The sequence below is a fragment of the Phyllobates terribilis genome, unplaced genomic scaffold (genome assembly GCF_046119375.1).
Source record: "Phyllobates terribilis strain yellow unplaced genomic scaffold, ASM4611937v1 Scaffold_4__5_contigs__length_816908805, whole genome shotgun sequence".
NCBI lineage: Eukaryota > Metazoa > Chordata > Amphibia > Anura > Dendrobatidae > Phyllobates > Phyllobates terribilis.
In genome coordinates, this window is record NW_027362764.1 from 786,372,798 (window position 1) to 786,398,029 (window position 25,232).

The following is a 25,232-nucleotide window of genomic DNA, read 5'->3' on the forward strand; positions in this document are numbered from 1 at the left end:
ACCTTCTGTATACCGCTCTCCCTCCATAGTACAGCACCATCTACACCATAACTGACCCCCTGTATACAGCTCTCCCCCCATAGTACAGCTCCTCCTACACCATAACTGAGCGCCTGTATACAGCCCCGTCCCATAGTACAGCACCTCCTACAACTTCACTGACCCTCTGTATACCGCTGTCCCCCATAGTACAGCACCTCCTACACCTTCACTGACCCCCTGTATACAGCTCTCCCCCCATAGTACAGCTCCTCCTACACCATAACTGACCCCCTGTATACAGCTCTCCCACCATAGTACAGCTCCTCCTACACCATCACTGACCTCCTGTATACAGCTCTCCCCCCCCATAGTACAGCACCTCCTACACCATCACTGACCCCCTGTATACAGCTCCCCCACACCATAGTACAGCACCTCCTACACCATCACTGACCCTCTGTATACAGCTCTCCCTCCATAGTACAGCACCTACTACACCATCACTGACCCCTGTATACAGCTCTCACCCCCCATACTACAGCACCTCCTACACCATCACTGACCCTCTGTATACAGCTCTCCCTCAATAGTACAGCACTTCCTACACCATCACTGACCCCCTGTATACAGCCCCCCCCCCACAGTACAGCACCTCCTACACCATCACTGACCCCCTGTATACAGTTCTCCCTCCATAGTACAGCACCTCCTACACCATCATTGACCCCCTGTATACAGCTCTCCCTCCATAGTACAGCACCTCCTACACCATCACTGACCTTCTGTATACCGCTCTCCCTCCATAGTACAGCACCTCCTACACCATCACTGACCCCCTGTATACAGCTCTCCCTCCAAAGTACAGCACCTTCTACACCATCATTGACCTTCTGTATACAGCTCCCCCCCATAGTACAGCACCTCCTACACCATCACTGACCCTCTGTATACAGCTCTCCCTCCATAGTACAGCACCATCTACACCATCACTGACCTTCTGTATACAGCTCCCCCCCCATAGTACAGCACCTCCTACACCATCACTGACCCTCTGTATACCGCTCTCCCTCCATAGTATAGCACCTCCTACACCATCACTGACCTTCTGTATACCGCTCTCCCTCAATAGTACAGCACCATCTACACCATCACTGACCCTCTGTATACCGCTCTCCCTCCATAGTACAGCACCATCTACACCATCACTGACCCTCTGTATACCGCTCTCCCTCCATAGTACAGCACCATCTACACCATCACTGACCTTCTGTATACCGCTCTCCCTCAATAGTACAGCACCATCTACACCATCACTGACCCTCTGTATACCGCTCTCCCTCCATAGTACAGCACCATCTACACCATCACTGACCCTCTGTATACCGCTCTCCCTCCATAGTACAGCACCTCCTACACCATCACTGACCCCCTGTATACCGCTCTCCCCCCATAGTACAGCACCTCCTACACCATCACTGACCCTCTGTATACCGCTCTCCCTCCATAGTACAGCACCATCTACATCATCACTGACCTTCTGTATACAGCTCTCCCCCCATAGTACAGCACCTCCTACACCATCACTGACCCCCTGTATACAGCTCTCCCCCCATAGTACAGCTCCTCCTACACCATCACTGACCCTCTGTATACCGCTCTCCCCCCATTTATTATTTTAGTGCTCAGAACGAGTCCTATATATTTTTTAGCATACAGCAGACGTTTATTGCTAATGCAGTTACGGAACAAACCTGTACAGCTGATAAAGTATGTACACCCTCTAACTCCCTGTAGATTTGCCGCACCTGCATGCGACCTTGGAGGCTTATTACAACCTTGTGTCGTCTTTTACGGTGTTCCTGAATTGCCCACCCTCGGTCAGCATCTTTACGGAGTTGCCCATACTATGGTTGCCCCCACAGGGCCAGGCCCATACATCGGGTCACCTAGCAGAGTCGGTACAGTGAGAATCCTTAAGCCTGGTGCAATCTTGGGTTATCCTATATTCTGGATTATCGATTGCTGGTGTGACAGGGAAAAGCACTTCACAAAGACGCCGGATCGGTCGATCTGCACCGACGCCGGATTATCCAACCGTCACTGGATATAGAGACATATTTATACTTATGCAAAAAAAAAGTGGTGGTGGTGGCGATTAGTGGCCGGTCTACGAGCATCAAGTCTAGAATTACTGGACCCCCAATACAAACAGAATGCGGCCCCCTAATAGGATTCTGGACAGTCGTGGTCCTTGATCAGTGGCTAGCGAGCTGTGGACCCCTATCCCACCTGTTCTTATACCGGTTATCAAGGAGGCGCGATGCTCTGCAGCAGGGGACAGACTCTCTCACATATTTCATGGCACAGATTTTTCTGCAGTTATCAGCAGCGAGGAGTAAAGACGGCCTAAGAAGCTTGTGCGGTGCATTGTGCCGCGTGCCTGCGCTCCGCTGATACCGCGGCCCCCCGCTCTAATCTTACTTACTTGGTGCTGACTTGCTTTGGCCAACTGGCGATTGGCAGATTCTACATGAGATGACGCCGTCTCAATATTGGCTTCAATGCTATCTGTGGATTCAGGACAGAGCGTTAGACGGGGGGCTTATCTGCAGATTATAGACAGCAACGAGACGCCGGCCGCTAATGCCATTAATGTGGAGCTCCAGCACAAATTCTCACCCCTCCACCCCCAAATCTATCAATACGATATCAATTAGCGTGAAGGAGACGGGCGACGTCCGAGCAGGCGGCATCCCAGCGGGCTCCGACAGGCGAGGGCGACCCCCTGAGCTCCGTCTGTGACCGGCACCTCACAGGTTAACTCTACACACAAGCATCCCTAGACCTGGCAAATATTTAGCTTTTATTATCTATATGGTTTATACTCTAGTCACATCCAAAGCTGCAAACAAATGCTGATTGTCAATTGTAATCTGTGGGAACTCTGCACAAAAGGCCGACGGCTCCATTACTTCTGCTGTCAACACTGAGGGCAAATCATCCAACGCGGCAAAGAACAGGCTGTCACAGCACCAGCCCGAAACACCACCGAGCATGCCCACACGTGTCCCCTAACAGGGCAGAGCACGCCCACACGTGTCCCCTAACAGGGCAGAGCACGCCCACACGTGTCCCCTAACAGGGCAGAGCACGCCCACACGTGTCCCCTAACAGGGCAGAGCACGCCCACACGTGTCCCCTAACAGGGCAGAGCACGCCCACACGTGTCCCCTAACAGGGCAGAGCACGCCCACACGTGTCCCCTAACAGGGCAGAGCACGCCCACACGTGTCCCCTAACAGGGCAGAGCACGCCCACACGTGTCCCCTAACAGGGCAGAGCACGCCCACACGTGTCCCCTAACAGGGCAGAGCACGCCCACACGTGTCCCCTAACAGGGCAGAGCACGCCCACACGTGTCCCCTAACAGGGCAGAGCACGCCCACACGTGTTCCCTAACAGGGCAGAGCACGCCCACACGTGTTCCCTAACAGGGCAGAGCACGCCCACACGTGTCCCCTAACAGGGCAGAGCACGCCCACACGTGTCCCCTAACAGGGCAGAGCAAGCCCACACGTGTCCCCTAACAGGGCAGAGCACGCCCACACGTGTCCCCTAACAGGGCAGAGCACGCCCACACGTGTCCCCTAACAGGGCAGAGCACGCCCACACGTGTCCCCTAACAGGGCAGAGCACGCCCACACGTGTCCCCTAACAGGGCAGAGCACGCCCACACGTGTCCCCTAACAGGGCAGAGCACGCCCACACGTGTCCCCTAACAGGGCAGAGCATGCCCACACGTGTCCCCTAACAGGGCAGAGCACGCCCACACGTGTCCCCTAACAGGGCAGAGCACGCCCACACGTGTCCCCTAACAGGGCAGAGCACGCCCACACGTGTCCCCTAACAGGGCAGAGCAAGCCCACACGTGTCCCCTAACAGGGCAGAGCAAGCCCACACGTGTCCCCTAACAGGGCAGAGCAAGCCCACACGTGTCCCCTAATAGGGCAGAGCATGCCCACACGTGTCCCCTAACAGGGCAGAGCAAGCCCACACGTGTCCCCTAATAGGGCAGAGCATGCCCACGTCTTCCTGCACAGTCACAGAGAATGCCCACAACATCTTCCTGCAGTCACAGAGCATGCCCACAACATCTTCCTGCACAATCAGAGCATGCCCACAACATCTTCCTGCACAATCAGAGCATGCCCACAACATCTTCCTGCACAATCAGATCATGCCCACAACATCTTCCTGCACAATCAGAGCATGCCCACAACATCTTCCTGCAGTCACAGAGCATGCCCACATCTTCCTGCACAGTCACAGAGCATGCCCACAACATCTTCCTGCACAGTCACAGAGCATGCCCGCAACATCTTCGTGCAGTCACAGAGCATGCCCGCAACATCTTCCTGCACAGTGAGAGCATGCCCACAACATCTTCCTGCACAATCAGAGCATGCCCACAACATCTTCCTGCACAATCAGAGCATGCCCACAACATCTTCCTGCACAGTCAGAGCATGTCCACAACATCTTCCTGCACTGTCACAGAGCATGCCCGCAACATCTTCCTGCACAATCAGAGCATGCCCGCAACATCTTCCTGCACAGTCAGAGCATGCCCACAACATCTTCCTGCACAATCAGAGCATGCCCACAACATCTTCCTGCACAGTCAGAGCATGTCCACAACATCTTCCTGCACTGTCACAGAGCATGCCCACAACATCTTCCTGCACAATCAGAGCATGCCCGCAACATCTTCCTGCACAGTCAGAGCATGCCCGCAACATCTTCCTGCACTGTCACAGAGCATGCCCACAACATCTTCCTGCACAATCAGAGCATGCCCACAACATCTTCCTGCACAGAGCATGCCCACAACATCTTCCTGCAATCAGAGCATGCCCACAACATCTTCCTGCACAGTCAGAGCATGCCCACAACATCTTCCTGCACAGTCACAGAGCATGCCCACAACATCTTCCTGCACAATCAGAGCATGCCCACAACATCTTCCTGCACAGTCACAGAGCATGCCCACAACATCTTCCTGCACAGTCACAGAGCATGCCCACAACATCTTCCTGCACAGTCACAGAGCATGTCCACAACATCTTCCTGCACAGTCACAGAGCATGCCCACAACATCTTTCTGCACAATCAGAGCATGCCCACAACATCTTCCTGCACAGTCACAGAGCATGCCCGCAACATCTTCCTGCACAGTCACAGAGCATGCCCACAACATCTTCCTGCACAGTCACAGAGCATGCCCGCAACATCTTCCTGCAGTCACAGAGCATGCCCGCAACATCTTCCTGCACAGTCACAGAGCATGCCCGCAACATCTTCGTGCAGTCACAGAGCATGCCCACAACATCTTCCTGCAGTCACAGAGCATGCCCGCAACATCTTCCTGCACAGTCAGAGCATGCCCACATCTTCCTGCACAGTCAGAGCATGCCCACATTTTCCTGCACAGTCAGAGCATGCCTGCAACATCTTCCTGCACAGTCAGAGCATGCCCACAACATCTTCCTGCACAGTCCGAGCATGCCCACAACATCTTCCTGCACAGTCAGAGCATGCCCACATCTTCCTGCACAGTCACAGAGCATGCCCGCAACATCTTCCTGCACAGTCAGAGCATGCCCACAACATATTCCTGCAGTCAGAGCATGCCCACAACATCTTCCTGCACAGTCAGAGCATGCCCACAACATCTTCCTGCACAGTCAGAGCATGCCCGCAACATCTTCCTGCACAGTCAGAGCATGCCCGCAACATCTTCCTGCACAGTCACAGAGCATGCCCACAACATCTTCCTGCAGTCACAGAGCATGCCCACAACATCTTCCTGCAGTCACAGAGCATGCCCACAACATCTTCCTGCACAGTCACAGAGCATGCCCGCAACATCTTCCTGTACACTGTGTCATCCAATGACGTTTCTTACATCCAGATGTCATTCTGAAAGCAGAGGAGCAGTTGAGGTAAGATGTCGGCGTCTACAATCAAGTAATGATTAGAATAAAAATAAAAAGAATAGAATTAATTAAAAAAAAAAAAATAATAATATTTACTCAAAAAAAATAAAGGTTTTATATCCCAAAAGTTTGAATGCAGCTCTGGATGTGATTGGACTAGAATACTTTTTGTAAAGCAAAACATATATGCAACGTTTATCAGCCGCACACAAGATTGCAAAATGAACAGGAGGAAAATGTACATTTATCTGACACAGAGCAGGAGAATAATACAGCGGATTGTATACATACCTATATCCTGACCTTGATCATACACAATAGAGGCCAAATCTTTCATTATCTGATTGACATCTAACATATCACTCTGCAAAACAAAAGAAAAGAAGAAAAAATAACCAATGGGATCAGAAGAGGCGACCAGTGCAGAAATCGCAGGCGCAGGACGAGGTCTGAACGCAGCTCTAGAGGAGATGGCACAGACAGGATTCTCAGGACGTTTCTCTGATACAAAGTTTCGGAAGTTGGAAAGTTTTTAGGAACGCAGAGGATCGGGGGGTCCTGTACCGGGCCCGTCCTGCAGTGTGATGGGGCGATGTACCAGAGTGACTACGGAGCCGGAAAGAGAAGTCACCCCGAGAAACCTGTAATGGACATCGCTTATGGAGATGTGGGGTGAAGCCCGGCCTCGTCTATCGGGGGCAGCCGCCCACAGCTCTGGGGGGCACCATTACTAACACGACCAATAAGGAGCAACTCCGGGACTCAGAAAACCCAACCAGAAAACTCCCTGGAAAAGCAACACCGACTCTAGAGACTATGAAAACAGAAGGTGTCAATCTGATTGGTCAGCCCCCCCACCACGTATTCATGTTCTGACACGTGATATCAATCTCACATTTAAAGGGAATGTCTCGTAAGACGATGACCCATTATTTACAGCAGGTTTCTAGGTTTCTCGTATTTTCCTAAAAACATATATTTGGACATTTTTTTATTTTTCATGTGACAAGCTTTATTAAAAAAAAAAAAAATTAGTACTCCTGAAACTTTTACACCGGCCACAGGGATTATTCTAGACTCACACTTTCTGTCCTTTCAGGAAGAGTTAACAGCAAACTCATTATCAGCAGAGGCAGGAATGCAAAGATTGATATCAGCGGTAAATAGAGATTTTAACACAGAACCCTTCATTCACATTGGGTGAGGTCACAGCTCACCTCCTCCTCCTCCTGTACAATGACTGATAACACCTCTATATACAGCTGATAACACAGGATCCACCATTCACAATAGGTGATGTCACAGCTCACCTCCTCCTCCTCCTATACAATGACTGATAACACCTCTATATACAGTAGATAACACAGGATCCACCATTCACAATAGGTGGTCACAGCTCACCTCCTCCTCCTGTACAATGACTAGTAACACCTCTATATACAGTAGATAACACAGGATCCATCATTCACAATAGGTGATGTCACAGTTCACCTCCTCCTCCTCCTGTACAATGTCTGATAACACCTCTATATACAGTACAATAGGTGATGTCACAGCTCACCTCCTCCTCCTGTACAATGACTGATAACACCGTTTCTATTCTGCCGCTGATCATTTTCACTCTGTACCTTAAGGAATAATTGACAGATCAGGCTGTTTATTTTCGGAGCAGTTTATTAAGGATCCCTACAATCCGGGCCCCTCCGATAATGGCGGGTGGCGGGGGGGGGGAAGTGTGATTCACTGCAGAGGTGACATCACTGACATAAAAGCGTCGCCCCGAGACGTTCTCGTCCTTTGATATTTCTCTTTGAAGTGGACGGAGTGATTAGAGGAAGAAATGAGCGTCTTCATAGTTTCTATTCTGGAGTCTGCTCCTGTGTGTGATAGTGAACGCGGGGAAGGTATATATGATCTCACCCTGTATACGGAGGACACAGCCGCAGCAAAGTCTCATCAGTGTAAAGACTGTGCAGGCAAAGTAACACTCTTAAAGTGACAGCATCATCAGATATTATTTCCATCAGTCTTTTGCTATAATGCAAAATTAACTCTTTCCTTCTCTCTGGATCTTAGATCAGGCTGCTTATCGTCTGCTGCTTGCAGTTCAGCTTTACTGTGTAGACTGGAACAGTCAGCAGTCAACTGAATAATGGAGGGTGGAGTAGATTTTACTATTAGCGGTAGTAGTCTGTAGAGTCATCTCAATTGATGGCAGGGTTTACAGAGTCACTACATTTTCATTAGAAGGCAGGGGCAACAGTGTAACTTCAGTATCATTAGAGGGCAGGGTCAGCAGAGTCATCTCATCATTAGAGGGCAGGGTCAGCAGAGTCATCTCATCATTAGAGGGCAGGGTCAGCAGAGTCATCTCATCATTAGAGGGCAGGATCAGCGGTCATCTCATCATTAGAGGGCAGGGTCAGCAGAGTCATCTCATCATTAGAGGGCAGGGTCAGCAGAGTCATCTCATCATTAGAGGGCAGGGTCAGCAGAGTCATCTCATCATTAGAGGGCAGGGTCAACAGAGTCATCTCATCATTAGAGGGCAGGATCACCGGTCATCTCATCATTAGAGGGCAAAGTTAGCAGAGTCATCTCACCATTAGGGGTAGGGTCAGCAGTCGTCTCATCATTAGAGGGTGGTGTCCGCAAAGTTATCTCATCATCAGAGGATGGAGTCAGCGGTCGTCTCATCATTAGAGGGTGGGGACAACAGTCATCTCATCATTAGAGGGCGGGGTCAACAGTCATCTCATCATTAGAGGGCGGGGTCAACAGTCATCTCATTAGAGGGCGGGGTCAACAGTCATCTCATTAGAGGGCGGGGTCAACAGTCATCTCATCATTAGAGGGCGGGGTCAACAGTCATCTCATCATTAGAGGGTGGGGTCCGTAGTCATCTCATCATTAGAGGGTGGGGTCAGTAGTCTTCTCGTCATTAGAGGGTGGGGTCAGCAGTCATCTCATCATTAGAGGGCAAGGTCAGCGGTCGTCTCATCATTACAGGGCAAGGTCAGCGGTTGTCTCATCATTAGAGGGCAGGGTCAGCGGTCGTCTCATCATTAGAGGGCAGGATCAGCGGTCGTCTCATCATTAGAGGGCAGGATCAGCGGTCGTCTCATCATTAGAGGGCACAGTCAGCAGTCTTCTCATCAGAGGGTGGTGTCCGCAAAGTCATCTCATCATTAGAGGGTGGGGTCAGCAGAGTCATCTCATCATTAGAGGGTGGGGTCCGTAGTCATCTCATCATTAGAGGGTGGGGTCAGTAGTCATCTCATCATTAGAGGGTGGGGTCAGTAGTCATCTCATCATTAGAGGGTGGATTCAGCAGTCATCTCATCATTTGAGGGTTGGGTCAGTAGTCATCTCATCATTAGAGGGCAGGGTCAGCAGAGTCATCTCATCATTAGAGGACAGGGTCAGCAGTCGTCTGATCATTAGAGGGCAGGTTCAGCAGTCTTCTCGTCATTAGAGGGTGGGATCAGAAGAGTCATCTCATCATTAGAGGGCGGGGTCAGCAGTCGTCTCATCATTAGAGGACAGGGACAGCAGACTCATCTCAAAAGAGGGCAGGGTCAGAGTGATCTCATCATTAGAAAGCAGGGTCAGCAGTGTTCTCATGATACATTCTGTTTAATGAGCAATTCTCAAATTGGAAACAAAACCCCCTGTAATATGAGGTTGTGTGAGCAGATCTGTATCTGACTGCCATCCTGGCCTGGGACAGGAGGCGTCAGAGGACATGAAACGGTCATCACCCGCGACACCCGGCTATTCTCCGCAGCTGCTTTAACGTACGCTATATGGGCTGAACAATGAACAGACATTTTCCAATTGTCGAGCTCCGCGTCTCTCATCTTCACCTGTTATCATGGTCTCTTAGCGTTCGACTTGAGCATTTGGAGGGGACCCATGATTCTGCTCCATTCCCAGAGAGGCCTCGGGGGTTACTAAGCAAAGACCCGGCACAGGATTCTGCTCCATTCCCAGAGGGGTCCGGGGGACCAGGCACAGGATTCTGCTCTCCGCTGCAGCTTTAACGTACACTATATGGGCAGAACAATGAAGAGACATTTTCCAATTGTCGAGCTCCGCGTCTCATCTTCACCTGTTATCATGGCCTCTTAGCTCTTGGCGTTCGACTTGAGCGTTTGGAGGGGAGTCAGGGGGCACAGGATTCTGCTCCATTCCCAGAGGGACCCTGTGGGTCACTGAGCGAGGACCCGCCACAGGATTCTGCTCCATTCCCTGAGAGACCCCGGAGGTTACTGAGCAAGGACCCGGCACAGAATTCTGTTACATTCCCAGAGGGGTCCGCGGGGTCATTGAGCAAGGACCCGGCATCGGATTCTGCTCCATTCCCAGAGGGGCCCCGGGGGTTACTGAGTAAGGTCCCGGCACAGGATTCTGCTCCATTCCCAATGAGGGCCACGGGGCTCACTGAGCAAGGACCCGGCACAGGATTCTGCTCCATTCCCAGATGGGCCCCGGGGGATCACCAAGGAAGGACCCGGCACAGGATTCTGCTCCATTCCCAGAGGGGTGCGAGGGTCACCAAGTGAGGACCCGACACAGGATTCTGCTCCACTCCAAGAGTGGTCCGGGGGGTCTCTGAGCAAGGGACACGGCATAGGATTCTGCTCCATTCCCAGAGGGGCCCCGGGGGTCACCAAGGAAGGACCCGGCACAGGATTCTGCTCCATTCCCAGAGGGGCCCAGGGGGTTACTAAGCAAGGACCCGGCACAGGATTCTGCTCCATTCCCAGAGGGGTCCAGGGGGTCACCAAGCAAGGACCCGGCACAGGCTTCTGCTCCATTCCCAGAGGGGCCCCGGGGCTCACTGAGCAAGGACCCGGCACAGGATTCTGCTCCATTCCCAGAGATGTCCGGGGGGTCACCAAGGAAGGACCCGGCACAGGATTCTGCTCCATTCCCAGAGGGGCCCAGGAGGTCACTGAGCAAGGACCCGGCACAGGATTCTGCTCCATTCCCAGAGGGGCCCAGGAGGTCACTGAGCAAGGATCCAGCACAGGATTCTGCTCCATTTCCAGAGGGGTGCGGGGGGTCACCAAGTGAGGACCCGGCACAGGATTCTGCTCCATTCCCAGAGGGGCCCCGGGGGGTCACCAAGCAAGGTCCCGGCACAGGATTCTGCTCCATTCCCAGAGGGGCCCTGGGGATCACTAAGCAAGGACCCGGCACAGGATTCTGCTCCATTCCCAGAGGGGCCCTGGGGATCACTGAGCAAGGTTCCGGCACAGGATTCTGCTCCATTCCCGGAGGGGCCCCCAAGCAAGGACCCGGCATAGGATTCTGCTCCATTCCCAGAGGGGCCCTGGGGGTCACTGAGCAAGGACCCGGCACAGGATTCTGCTCCATTCCCAGAGGGGCCCAGGAGGTCACTGAGCAAGGACCCGGCACAGGATTCTGCTCCATTCCCGGAGGGGCCCCCAAGCAAGGACCCGGCACAGGATTCTGCTCCATTCCCAGAGGGGCCCAGGAGGTCACTGAGCAAGGACCCGGCACAGGATTCTGCTCCATTCCCAGAGGGGCCCAGGAGGTCACTGAGCAAGGATCCGGCACAGGATTCTGCTCCATTTCCAGAGGGGTGCGGGGGGTCACCAAGTGAGGACCCGGCACAGGATTCTGCTCCATTCCCAGAGGGGCCCCGGGGTCACTGAGTGAGGACCCGGCACAGGATTTTGCTCCATTCCCAGAGGGGCCTCGGGGGGTCACCAAGCAAGGTCCCGGCACAGGATTCTGCTCCATTCCCAGAGGGGCCCTGGGGATCACTAAGCAAGGACCCGGCACAGGATTCTGCTCCATTCCCAGAGGGGCCCTGGGGGTCACTGAGCAAGGATCCGGCACAGGATTCTGCTCCATTCCCTGAGGGGCCCCAGGGGTTATGGAGCGAGTACCTGGCACAGGATTCAGCTCCATTCCTAGAGGGGCCACGGGGGTAATGGAGCGAGAACCAGCATAGGATTCTGCTCCATTCCTAGAGGGGCCCCGGGGGTCATGGAGCGAGGACCAGCATAGGATTCTGCTCCATTCCTAGAGGGGCCTCAGGGGGTCACCAAGCAAGGACACGGGCACAAGATTCTGCTCCATTCCTAGAGGGTCCCCAGGGGTCACTGAGCGAGGACCCGACACAGGATTCTGCTCCATTCCCAGAGGGGCCCCGGGAGTCACTGAGCGAGGACCCGACACAGGATTCTGCTCCATTCCCAGAGGGGCCCCGGGGGTCACTGAGCAAGGACCCGGCACAGGATTCTGCTCCATTCCCAGAGTGGCCCCAGGGGGTCACCAAGCAAGGACCGGGCACAGGAATCAGCTCCATTCCCAGAGGGGCCCCGGGGGTCACCAAGGAAGGACCAGGCACAGAATTCTGCTCCATTCCTAGAGGGGCCCCGGGGGTCAGGGAGCGAGGTCCCGGCACAGAATTCTGCTCCATTCCTAGAGGGGCCCCGGGGGTCAGGGAGCGAGGACCCGGCACAGGATTCTGCTCCATTCCCAGAGGGGCCCCGGGGGTTACTGAGCAAGGACCCGGCACAGGATTCTGCTCCATTCCCAGAGGGGCCCTGGGGATCACTGAGCAAGGTTCCGGCATAGGATTCTGCTCCATTCCCAGAGGGGCCCTGGGGGTCACTGAGCAAGGATCTGGCACAGGATTCTGCTCCATTCCCTGAGGGGCCCCAGGGGTTATGGAGCGAGTACCTGGCACAGGATTCAGCTCCATTCCTAGAGGGGCCCCGGGGGTAATGGAGCGAGAACCAGCATAGGATTCTGCTCCATTCCCAGAAGGGCCCCGGGGGTTATGGAGCGAGTACCTGGCACAGGATTCTGCTCCATTCCTAGAGGGGCCCCAGGCGTCATGGAGCGAGGACCAGCATAGGATTCTGCTCCATTCCTAGAGGGGCCCCGGGGGTCATGGAGCGAGGACCAGCATAGGATTCTGCTCCATTCCTAGAGGGGCCTCAGGGGGTCACCAAGCAAGGACACGGGCACAAGATTCTGCTCCATTCCTAGAGGGTCCCCAGGGGTCACTGAGCGAGGACCCGACACAGGATTCTGCTCCATTCCCAGAGGGGCCCCGGGGGTCACTGAGCGAGGACCCGACACAGGATTCTGCTCCATTCCCAGAGGGGCCCCGGGGGTCACTGAGCGAGGACCCGGCACAGGATTCTGCTCCATTCCCAGAGGGGCCCCAGGGGGTCACCAAGCAAGGACCGGGCACAGGAATCAGCTCCATTCACAGAGGGGCCCCGGGGGTCACCAAGGAAGGACCTGGCACAGAATTCTGCTCCATTCCTAGAGGGGCCCCGGGGGTCAGGGAGCGAGGTCCCGGCACAGAATTCTGCTCCATTCCTAGAGGGGCCCCGGGGGTTAGGGAGCGAGGACCCGGCACAGGATTCTGCTCCATTCCTAGAGGGGCCCCGGGGGTCAGGGAGCGAGGACCCGGCACAGGATTCTGCTCCATTCCCAGAGGGGCCCCGGGGGTCACTGAGCGAGGACCCGGCACAGGATTCTGCTCCATTCCCAGAGGGGCCCCAGGGGGTCACCAAGCAAGGACCGGGCACCGGGATACTGCTCCATTCACAGAGGGGCCCCGGGGGTCACCAAGGAAGGACCTGGCACAGAATTCTGCTCCATTCCTAGAGGGGCCCCGGGGGTCAGGGAGCGAGGTCCCGGCACAGAATTCTGCTCCATTCCTAGAGGGGCCCCGGGGGTTAGGGAGCGAGGACCCGGCACAGGATTCTGCTCCATTCCTAGAGGGGCCCCGGGGGTCAGGGAGCGAGGACCCGGCACAGGATTCTGCTCCATTCCTAGAGGGGCCCCGGGGGTCAGGGAGCGAGGATCCGGCACAGAATTCTGCTCCATTCCTAGAGGGGCCCCGGGGGTCAGGGAGCGAGGACCCGGCACAGGATTCTGCTCCATTCCTAGAGGGGCCCCAGGGGTCACTGAGCGAGGACCCGGCACAGAATTCTGCTCCATTCCTAGAGGGGCCCCAGGGGTCACTGAGCGAGGACCCGGCACAGGATTCTGCTCCATTCCTAGAGGGGCCCCAGGGGTCACTGAGCGAGGACCCGGCACAGGATTCTGCTCCATTCCTAGAGGGGCCCCGGGGGTCAGGGAGCGAGGACCCGGCACAGAATTCTGCTCCATTCCTAGAGGGGCCCCGGGGGTCAGGGAGCGAGGACCCAGCACAGGATTCTGCTCCATTCCTAGAGGGGCCCCGGGGGTCACTGAGCGAGGACCCGGCATAGGATTCTGCTCCATTCCTAGAGGGGCCCCGGGGGTCACTGAGCGAGGACCCGGCATAGGATTCTGCTCCATTCCTAGAGGGGCCCCGGGGGTCACTGAGCGAGGACCCGGCATAGGATTCTGCTCCATTCCTAGAGGGGCCCCGGGGGTCACTGAGCGAGGACCCGGCATAGGATTCTGCTCCATTCCTAGAGGGGCCCCGGGGGTCACTGAGCGAGGACCCGGCATAGGATTCTGCTCCATTCCTAGAGGGGCCCCGGGGGTCATGGAGCGAGGACCCGGCACAGGATTCTGCTCCACTCGACAGATCGGCGTTTTTTATTTGCTTCGGCACAATCAGATATTACTCGGGCATCAGAACACATTATTAGCGCGGGTCTCCCCCTCGGCCTCGGCCCACAGTAGCCATTTCCGCTCCTCACTGTTTGTGGGCTACAATCATTCTGACCTCACAATGGAGTCACCGAACAAGTGTCCGATAGAGCAGAACTGCAGTGTAAAGCAATGGGAACTGTTAGAGAAAAAGCCTTGAATGTCTGATGAAAAAGGAAATCTGAAAGCTCTTTTTCTTCCTTTCGGCTGCACTTCCTGCCCTCTATTCCTCCCGCTCAGCGAGGTCGGAGCCGTCGTCTGGACGGATTCAATTTTGCTTGTAGATTGAATTTGGGCTTCTCCGGGCTGTAACTCTCCTGATATTGCGGCTGACACCGGCCGTCCCCACGTCACACCGCGGCCCGTGTGTCAGTGCAGCCGGAGAGAAGGAGAATGAGGATCAACTCCATCAGAGGACGGTACAGGTGGAGGGGGATGGAGTGCAGCAGTGAGGGGGCCGCAGGATGGAATCAATCTGCTTCACTGCAGACACTGAATCCAGGGGGACGTCATCTCCAGGGGGACAGACGGCGGCCACAGCGAGACCCCCAAAGTCCAACTCCAGGGGATGCATCAGACTGCAGCGAAGGAACGCTCCCCCCTACAACATGCACTGCAGCACTGAATCTAGGGGGATGTCATCTCCATGGTTACAGACAACGGCTACAGCGAGACCCCCAAAATTCATCTCCAGGGGACGCATCAGACTGCAGTGCAGGAACGCTGTCTCTCCCTGCAACATGCACTACAGGGACTGGGGGGCTCATACTGTTGGTGCACGACTAGAATGCGAGAACCACAGTAAGGACTGACACTGAACACCAGCACTGGCAGGCAGCGATGCGGTGCTCTGCGCGGTGCCGGACGGCAGCGATGCGGTGCTCCGCGCGGTGCCGGACGGCAGCGATGCGGTGCTCCGCGCGGTGCCGGACGGCAGCGATGCGGTGCTCCGCGCGGTGCCGGACGGCAGCGATGCGGTGCTCCGCGCGGTGCCGGACGGCAGCGATGCGGTGCTCCGCGCGGTGCCGGACGGCAGCGATGCGGTGCTCCGCGCGGTGCCGGACGGCAGCGATGCGGTGCTCCGCGCGGTGCCGGACGGCAGCGATGCGGTGCTCCGCGCGGTGCCGGACGGCAGCGATGCGGTGCTCCGCGCGGTGCCGGACGGCAGCGATGCGGTGCTCCGCGCGGTGCCGGACGGCAGCGATGCGGTGCTCCGCGCGGTGCCGGACGGCAGCGATGCGGTGCTCCGCGCGGTGCCGGACGGCAGCGATGCGGTGCTCCGCGCGGTGCCGGACGGCAGCGATGCGGTGCTCCGCGCGGTGCCGGACGGCAGCGATGCGGTGCTCCGCGCGGTGCCGGACGGCAGCGATGCGGTGCTCCGCGCGGTGCCGGACGGCAGCGATGCGGTGCTCCGCGCGGTGCCGGACGGCAGCGATGCGGTGCTCCGCGCGGTGCCGGACGGCAGCGATGCGGTGCTCCGCGCGGTGCAGTCAGCGATGCGGTGCTCCGCGCGGTGCAGTCAGCGATGCGGTGCAGTCAGCGATGCGGTGCAGTCAGCGATGCGGTGCAGTCAGCGATGCGGTGCTCCGCGCGGTGCAGTCAGCGATGCGGTGCTCCGCGCGGTGCAGTCAGCGATGCGGTGCTCCGCGCGGTGCAGTCAGCGATGCGGTGCTCCGCGCGGTGCAGTCAGCGATGCGGTGCTCCGCGCGGTGCAGTCAGCGATGCGGTGCTCCGCGCGGTGCAGTCAGCGATGCGGTGCTCCGCGCGGTGCAGTCAGCGATGCGGTGCTCCGCGCGGTGCAGTCAGCGATGCGGTGCTCCGCGCGGTGCAGTCAGCGATGCGGTGCTCCGCGCGGTGCAGTCAGCGATGCGGTGCTCCGCGCGGTGCAGTCAGCGATGCGGTGCTCCGCGCGGTGCAGTCAGCGATGCGGTGCAGTCAGCGATGCGGTGCTCCGCGCGGTGCAGTCAGCGATGCGGTGCTCCGCGCGGTGCAGTCAGCGATGCGGTGCTCCGCGCGGTGCAGTCAGCGATGCGGTGCAGTCAGCGATGCGGTGCTCCGCGCGGTGCCAGACGGCAGTGATACGGTGCTCCGCGCGGTGCCAGACGGCAGTGATACGGTGCTCAGCGCGGTGCCAGACGGCAGTGATACGGTGCTCAGCGCGGTGCCAGACGGCAGTGATACGGTGCTCAGCGCGGTGCAGTCAGGGATACGCAGGGAGGACGTTTCTCCTGGTGGAAAGTGCTGGTGTAAGGAGAATAAGTGATGGAGTCGCTAACATGAGGGGCAGTGCGCTTAATCCGGGTGCCCTTCAGATGATGAGAGTAATTAAGGATTAAGTAATAAAGTGCACTTAGGAGAGACGTCCCCTCTTATCCCCCCTCAGAGGCCTCTTATCCAGCCACATCACACCCTCCTGCTGTGCACTGATGAGGGGCAAATGCCCCTAAACACATCTGTAAAAGGAGTGTCTGTTTTGGCTTCCACACTAAGTCACGTGATAAGGCTCAATAAAGGGTTGATATGGACTGCCCCCCCCCTCCTCCCCGCCAATAGGTGGCGCTAGAGTTCTAACCCTCGTCTCTGCATTTCTGGCATACTCCCCTATAGTCTCCTGTATACAAGATACGATGCAAGGGGTGAGGCCGAGACCACGCACAGGTGAGGCCGAGACCACGCACAGGTGAGGCCGAGACCACGCACAGGTGAGGCCGAGACCATGCACAGGTGAGGCCGAGACCACGCACAGGTGAGGCCGAGACCACGCACAGGTGAGGCCGAGACCACGCACAGGTGAGGCCGAGACCACGCACAGGTGAGGCCGAGACCACGCACATGCAGCGTCTATATACAGATGTAGCAGAGCCGGTGAGGTCTCAGGACACCGCTTGGCTCTGCTCGGGGCCGGTGACAGCTCATACCTCAATCTGTTTTATCGCCTCCTCTTTCTGATGGATCTGGTCAAGATCTTCCTCTGTGATGTCAGACACGTCCTGCTCCTGGCTCGGCCGCGGCTCATCACCACCATTAAAGATATTCTCATCGTCCGCAATGTCAGAGAAGGGGGAGCGAGGGCTCTGCAGGGGGAGAAGAGGAAGGGGTTAACACACAAATACATCTGCACTGGGGGCTGTGCCCACCGCCAGCAATGCGGCTCAAATATGGCATCTGCCAGCGATACGGCTCACAATATGGCATCCGCCAGCCATACGGCTCACAATATGGCGTCCGCCAGCCATACGGCTCACAATATGGCGTCCGCCAGCAATGCGGCTCAAATATGACATCTGCCAGCGATACGGCTCATAATAGGGCATCCGCCGGCGATACGGCTCATAATAGGGCATCCGCCGGCGATACGGCTCATAATAGGGCATCCGCCGGCGATAAGGCTCATAATAGGGCATCCGCCGGCGATACGGCTCATAATAGGGCATCCGCCGGCGATACGGCTCATAATAGGGCATCCGCCGGCGATACGGCTCATAATAGGGCATCCGCCGGCGATACAGCTCATAATAGGGCATCCGCCGGCGATACGGCTCATAATAGGGCATCCGCCGGCGATACGGCTCATAATAGGGCATCCGCCGGCGATACGGCTCATAATAGGGCATCCGCCGGCGATAAGGCTCATAATAGGGCATCCGCCGGCGATAAGGCTCATAATAGGGCATCCGCCGGCGATAAGGCTCATAATAGGGCATCCGCCGGCGATCCGGCTCATAATATGGCATCCGCCGGCGACACAGCTCCTGACCCGGCGACAGCTGCCAGCAATGCGGCTGCTTGCTTGCCACAGCTGAAGGTTTGCTATGACTGTATCCAGTCTTAGTAATTTATTATAAGCCAGGAGCCACTTGACCTGCACTGATACATTGTAACAAACTACTAGGACAGAAAAAAGGCATGAGCAGCACAAACTTCTCATCTGCCCAGTATATTGGAAAGTTGCAGAACTTTTCCCCATGTAATGGGGCCCAAGTGAGGGGGGACCAGATGAGGAGGGGCCCGGATGAGGAGGGGGGGGGGGGGGGGGGCGGATGAGGGAGGGCCTGGAAGAGGAGGGGCCGGAAGAGGGAGGGGCCCGGATGAGGGAGGGGCCCGGATGAGGGGGGGGGCCCAGATGAGGGGGGGGCCCGGATGAGGAGAGGGCCCGGATGAGGAGAGGGCCCGGATGAGGAGGGGCCCAGAGTCGCCACCAGCCCAGCACATCTGTCCTCCGTTTCCAGTAAAGCCACATTGTGTCGCTCGCTCGCCCGTACTTCAGACTGGCAGTGACGCGGCCACCGCTCCTGGCGACTGTGAACCATCGTACAATGGAGAACGTTTAAGCTAATTAAACAATTAAATCAGCGGGGACCTTTTAGCAGTTAATCCGCACAAAGCCGCGATCCCCCCGTCCAAATTCTGCTTTAATTAATGGAGGCTTTGTGCTCGGTGTAATCTGCTGGAGAGGAGAGCGGAAAGCTGGAGGAACCTCGGCCAAAAACAGACAGGAGGGAAGAGCCCCCCAAGCTCCCGTGTGCGGGGTCACTGCTGCACCAACACCGACCCGGACCTATACCCTCCTAAAGAGGACTGGACCTAGTTTTCTCCTGAGCCCCCTGTAGTGCCGAGAAGGGGGTACAAGTGTCCACGATTATCCAAGAGGAAAGAAGGAAACCATTCGCTTATGTGTGCTCCCGCGGCCCGGTCCGGCTGACAGCCTAGAGCCGCCTCTTTTGGTCAGCGGTGGGAGTCAGACCCCCAATCAATCCAGACATCTTATGACTGTGCTGTCTTAGGGAAGGTTCATGCGGCCATTTCCAGCCCCATGGGGGTCTTGGACTTCTGCTGTATAAGGTGCAGGATTAAAGAGGGAGGGGGTTATAGATTTGCTCATCCTGAGCTCTCGGATTCACGATCTGAATGCCGAAGCTGCAGTAAAGACTGACACAGGGAAAGAGCAGAGAGAACGCATCTGCAGAACAAGGCGGGTTTAGAAGCTTTTTTTGGGGGGGGATGTTGGGTGACCGTCCTGATGACTACTGTAATGACTTCTGATCACCCTAGGAGAGAGCCTGTAGTACTGCTCATCCTGAGCCTCCTGGTCCATCTGCATTGGGTTGCATTCTTCCCATAATTTGACTTTCCCATCTACAATCTTTTATTCATCCCGAGCCTCCTGCTTCACAGAATGGAATGCAAACACTATGCAGTATGGACTGACACCAGCAGACAGACTAATAGGAAAAGCCACCAGAACAGTGTCAGCACCCAGCTTTCCCAGACTCCTGTACGGCAGCACTGAGCTGTAATGGCGGTCCGACTGGTTGTCACCCAGACAGAGCGAAGACCACAGGACTGAGGGGATCCAATATTGGGGTCTCAGAAGGGGGCAGAGGTGACTCTCCCCTACAATCCCTGGCAATTTAACTTACTGACTCAGGAGACATGAAGCTCTATCAGCTGTACAGGAGACTGCCTCTCTGGGCGACACAGACTTGATTCAAGTTCCTCCTAATGATGTCATAAAATTATATCTTCAGCGGGAAAACATCACAGGAACCTGTTATTATGGCCTTACACTGCAGATAGGACATTGTATCTGCTGTACAGGAGACTGCCTCTCTATGGAGCACAAACTAGTTTCACGTTCTTTCCACCACAGTCGATAAACGATGCAATTTACAGCAAAACAAGAGGGAAACATTACAGGAACAGCAGAGCTATTATTATGGGCTGGTGCTGTACTGAGAGGAAGTTGTATCTGCTGTATAGCAGACTGCTGCCCCATGCAACACTGACTTATTCCAAATCATGAAGAAATGTTGCAACTTCAGGGTAAAAAAGCAAAGCAGAAACAGAGATAATTTATAACAGGGACAGGAACACACTGTAATCTGTGGTGTTGTGTTCCCCTTTAAATGAGACAGGAAGCTCTATCTGCTGTACAGAAGACTGCCTCTAAAAAAAAACCAAAACAAGAAAAATGGAAAAGAAACTTATCACCGTACAGACAGACGCAGCGCAGCAGGTGTAGACAGACTAATCTTGGGGTGGAGATTCCCTTTAATATAAACACCCAGGCACATGATGAGCAGAAGAGGACCGGACGGTCGGCCCAGACGGGCAGCCGCTTCCTTCCACCTGTCCTCCAGCACAGATAGCCTTGCCTGTGAGAGATTTACGGTGGCGGATCCCGGTGCCGGCACCGATGCAATCAGGCACAGAAGGCTGCCGCATCCGAGGGCCGGCGACCCCGGGGACCTAAATCTGTAGGCGTTTTATTGTGGACACACACAATGTGTCAGCGGGAGGCCGCCGATCCCATGGCTGCCATTTTAAGGGGCATTTCATTATCTACCTCAGAGCTATATAGATGTAATCGCATTCCTCAGCAGAGCGATGTGAAGTCTGGAGCAGAGGCGGAGCGCAGAGGAAGGGCGCAGAGGAAGGGCGCAGAGGAAGAGAGCAGAGGAAGAGAGCAGAGGAAGAGCGCAGAAGAAGAGCGCAGAGGAAGAGCGCAGAGGAAGAGCGCAGAGGAAGAGAGCAGAGGCGGGGCGCAGAGGAAGGGCGCAGAGGAAGGGCGCAGAGGAAGAGAGCAGAGGAAGAGAGCAGAGGAAGAGAGCAGAGGAAGAGAGCAGAGGCGGGGCGCAGAGGAAGGGCGCAGAGGAAGGGCGCAGAGGAAGGGCGCAGAGGAAGGGCGCAGAGGAAGAGCGCAGAGGAAGAGCGCAGAGGAAGAGCGCAGAGGAAGAGAGCAGAGGAAGAGAGCAGAGGAAGAGCGCAGAGGAAGATAGCAGAGGAAGAGAGCAGAGGAAGGGCGCAGAGGAAGAGAGCAGAGGAAGAGAGCAGAGGAAGAGAGCAGAGGAGGGGCGCAGAGGCGGGGCGCAGAGGAAGGGCGCAGAGGAAGGGCGCAGAGGAAGGGCGCAGAGGAAGGGCGCAGAGGAAGAGAGCAGAGGAAGAGAGCAGAGGAAGAGCGCAGAAGAAGAGCGCAGAGGAAGAGCGCAGAGGAAGAGAGCAGAGGCGGGGCGCAGAGGAAGGGCGCAGAGGAAGAGAGCAGAGGAAGAGAGCAGAGGAAGAGAGCAGAGGCGGGGCGCAGAGGAAGGGCGCAGAGGAAGGGCGCAGAGGAAGGGCGCAGAGGAAGGGCGCAGAGGAAGGGCGCAGAGGAAGGGCGCAGAGGAAGGGCGCAGAGGAAGAGCGCAGAGGAAGAGAGCAGAGGAAGAGAGCAGAGGAAGAGCGCAGAGGAAGGGCGCAGAGGAAGGGCGCAGAGGAAGGGCGCAGAGGAAGGGCGCAGAGGAAGGGCGCAGAGGAAGGGCGCAGAGGAAGAGAGCAGAGGCGGGGCGCAGAGGAAGGGCGCAGAGGAAGGGCGCAGAGGAAGGGCGCAGAGGAGGGGCGCAGAGGCGGGGCGCAGAGGCGGGGCGATTTTACAAGGTGGGTGGGGGAGAAGATTTCTCCAGGACGGGAAAGTGCAGATCTAAAGCCATCTACGCTCATGGTCATTGATGGAGAGCGGACACAGCGCCTGTCCCTGGCTGTGATTGGTATTGTAGCCTAAGCCATCAGACAGCATCTTTGCTTAGGAGATTGATCCGAGGTGGTGGAGTGCTCGATTTGAGAGGTTGGGGGCGCTTACGCTTGATCCAGGGGGTGCGCACTTCTTGATGATGTGGGTCGGGAAGTGGACTCTCAATCCAAGCGGTGCACGCTCCTCGATCAAGAGGGTGTGTGCACGATGCAAGAAGTGCTCGATCATAGATCCAAAGAGGTAGGGGCACGGAAGCTCACACTGAAGGAAAGGCACAGACGCCCGATCCAAAAGGTGCAAGGTCCTTGCTCTGAGATGAATGGGGGCGCAGACACTCGATCCAAGAGGTGCATGCGGTCACTCAATCCAAGAGGTACACGTTCCTCGATCTGAGGTGGTGTGGTCACAGACCCTCGATCCAAGAGGTGCAAGCTCCTTGATCTGAGGTGGGTGGGGGCGCGGACCAAGAGGTGCACGTTCCTCGATCTGAGGTGGTGTGGTCACGGACCCTCGATCCAAGAGGTGCAAGCTCCTTGATCTGAGGTGGGTGGGGGCACGGACCAAGAGGTGCACGTTCTTCGATCTGAGGTAGTGTGGTCACGGACCTTCGATCCAAGAGGTGAAAGCTCCTTGATCTGAGGTGGGTGGGGGCATGGATGCTCGATCCAAGAGGTGCAAGTTCCTCGAGCCGAGGGGGTGGAGTAGAAGTCCCTCGATCTGAGGGGGTGTGGTCGCGGACCCTCGATCTGAGGGGGTGTGGTCGCGGACCCTTGATCCAAGAGGTGCACGCTTCTTGACCCAAGAGGGTGGGGGCCTGAACGCATGATACAAAAGATGCACACAGTTAGAATTAAGGGGGGTTGCGGCATGAGTGCTCGATCTCATGGGGGGTGCAGACACTCGATCCAAGAGGCGCATGCTCCTCGATCCGAGGAGGAGGGAGCACTCATCAATCTGAGCCGTGAGGGAGGCGCTGATTGATTCGTGGCAGGGTGGGGGAAACCGCTCGCTGACTTGAAGGGGACTGTGGGGGCGCTCATTGATCGGAGGCGGGTGTGGACACTTATTGATCCGGAGGTGGGGTGGTCGATCCGAAGCCAGGCGGGTCAGGGCCTTGTCAATCAGAAGGTGAGGTGGCCTGCATATCTAGGTGGATTGTGATTATTGGGGGGTAGATTCGAGCCCCCCACTGACCGCTCTACGGACAGGCATCATTTCCATAGCACAGGCGGTCCCTTCATTGTCTCTGGCATTTCCTGACGGCTCAGACCTGGTAAGTAAAGCGGCTCCTCGTCAGCCGAGTGGCAGCGCATTTCCATGTCAGCGCTGCACTTTTGGCTTCTATTCCTGTCCTCGCGCACAAATTGCTCAGCTGAAAACGTACAAGGAAATGTCACGAATTATTTGCCTTTATCATTCCTTGTGCAGAACGGCTCGAGAGGAAGGACGGAAACTTTCGGATTTATTCCAGGAGCACTTAACAAAATGGACAGCAGAGTTTGCTATTCTGAGACATGAAGGGGGAAAAGTACAGTAAATGGTGGCGCTGCAAGGAGCGGAGCGCAGAGCCGCGGCTCAATCACATGTATTCTGCAGCGAGCACAGAGCGATGTCCTGCTCGTTAAGACTGGGCCGTCCGCGGATTGGGGAGCAGCGCAAAATCAGCACATTTACTATCTCTAGCAGAACAAAACCGGACGGTGAAGTGGTTCTCCAACTTCTATCATCAGGGAGTTTAATCTCTACTGTGGTCTGATACAAAGCTCCAAACCCTCAGCATAGTCTGCGAGGAGAATGATAAGTTATTGCTGCGCACAAGTCACCAATGGGGGGTGCACTTTATAACGTTTTATACCAAAGCAACCAGGAGATTCCTGGCACCCAAACGACAAGTGGGGAAAAGGGGGAGCGGGCCGGGAGGCGAGCAAAAGACACGGGGGAACGTGTCGGGAAAGCAGAGAAACGGGGCATGCACCGGGGGCGAGAAGAAATGAGAGGGAGTGCGCCAGGAGGTGACAGGAAGAGCGCCCGCTCCAGGAATCAACGCCCCATGAGTCCAGAAGAAAAGAGGAGGCGCACAGTGAGGTCACAAGAAAAGAGGAGGCGCGCAGTGAGTCCAGAAAAAAAGAGGAGGCACGCAGTGAGTCCAGAAAAAAAGAGGAGGCACAAAGTGAGTCCAGAAGAAAAGAGGAGGCACAAAGTGAGTCCAGAAGAAAAGAGGAGGCGCGCAGTGAGTCCACAAGAAAAGAGGAGGCGTGCAGTGAGTCCACAAGAAAAGAGGAGGCGTGCAGTGAGTCCACAAGAAAAGAGGAGGCGTGCAGTGAGTCCACAAGAAAAGAGGAGGCGTGCAGTGAGTCCACAAGAAAAGAGGAGGCGTGCAGTGAGTCCACAAGAAAAGAGGAGGCGTGCAGTGAGTCCACAAGAAAAGAGGAGGCGTGCAGTGAGTCCAGAAGAAAAGAGGAGGCACAAAGTGAGTCCAGAAGAAAAGAGGAGGCACAAAGTGGGTCCAGAAGAAAAGAGGAGACACGCAGTGAGTCCAGAAGAAAAGAGGAGACACGCAGTGAGTCCAGAAGAAAAGAGGAGACACGCAGTGAGTCCAGAAGAAAAGAGGAGACACGCAGTGAGTCCAGAAGAAAAGAGGAGACACGCAGTGAGTCCAGAAGAAAAGAGGAGACACGCAGTGAGTCCAGAAGAAAAGAGGAGACACGCAGTGAGTCCAGAAGAAAAGAGGAGACACGCAGTGAGTCCAGAAGAAAAGAGGAGACACGCAGTGAGTCCAGAAGAAAAGAGGAGACACGCAGTGAGTCCAGAAGAAAAGAGGAGACACGCAGTGAGTCCAGAAGAAAAGAGGAGACACGCAGTGAGTCCAGAAGAAAAGAGGAGACACGCAGTGAGTCCAGAAGAAAAGAGGAGACACGCAGTGAGTCCAGAAGAAAAGAGGAGACACGCAGTGAGTCCAGAAGAAAAGAGGAGACACGCAGTGAGTCCAGAAGAAAAGAGGAGACACGCAGTGAGTCCAGAAGAAAAGAGGAGACACGCAGTGAGTCCAGAAGAAAAGAGGAGACACGCAGTGAGTCCAGAAGAAAAGAGGAGACACGCAGTGAGTC

The 25,232-nt window shown here is 56.0% G+C and overlaps 1 protein-coding gene across 8 annotated transcripts in view; it reads right to left on the reverse strand.

Annotated features, from left to right (window-relative positions):
• TSNARE1 (t-SNARE domain containing 1) overlaps nucleotides 1-25,232 on the reverse strand; it is a 305,999-nt gene that overhangs the window by 148,171 nt on the left and 132,596 nt on the right. For 7 of the 8 annotated variants that reach the window (XM_073679958.1, XM_073679959.1, XM_073679954.1 and 4 more), the window contains 3 exons: nucleotides 17,537-17,692; nucleotides 6,270-6,342; nucleotides 2,468-2,550 (listed from right to left, as the gene is read on the reverse strand). In XM_073679958.1, coding sequence (XP_073536059.1) covers nucleotides 2,468-2,550; nucleotides 6,270-6,342; nucleotides 17,537-17,692 — 312 coding nt within the window. Of the gene's footprint in view, nucleotides 1-2,467; nucleotides 2,551-6,269; nucleotides 6,343-17,536; nucleotides 17,693-25,232 lie in introns of those variants that run through there. The other variant, XM_073679956.1, reaches the window with a different exon arrangement.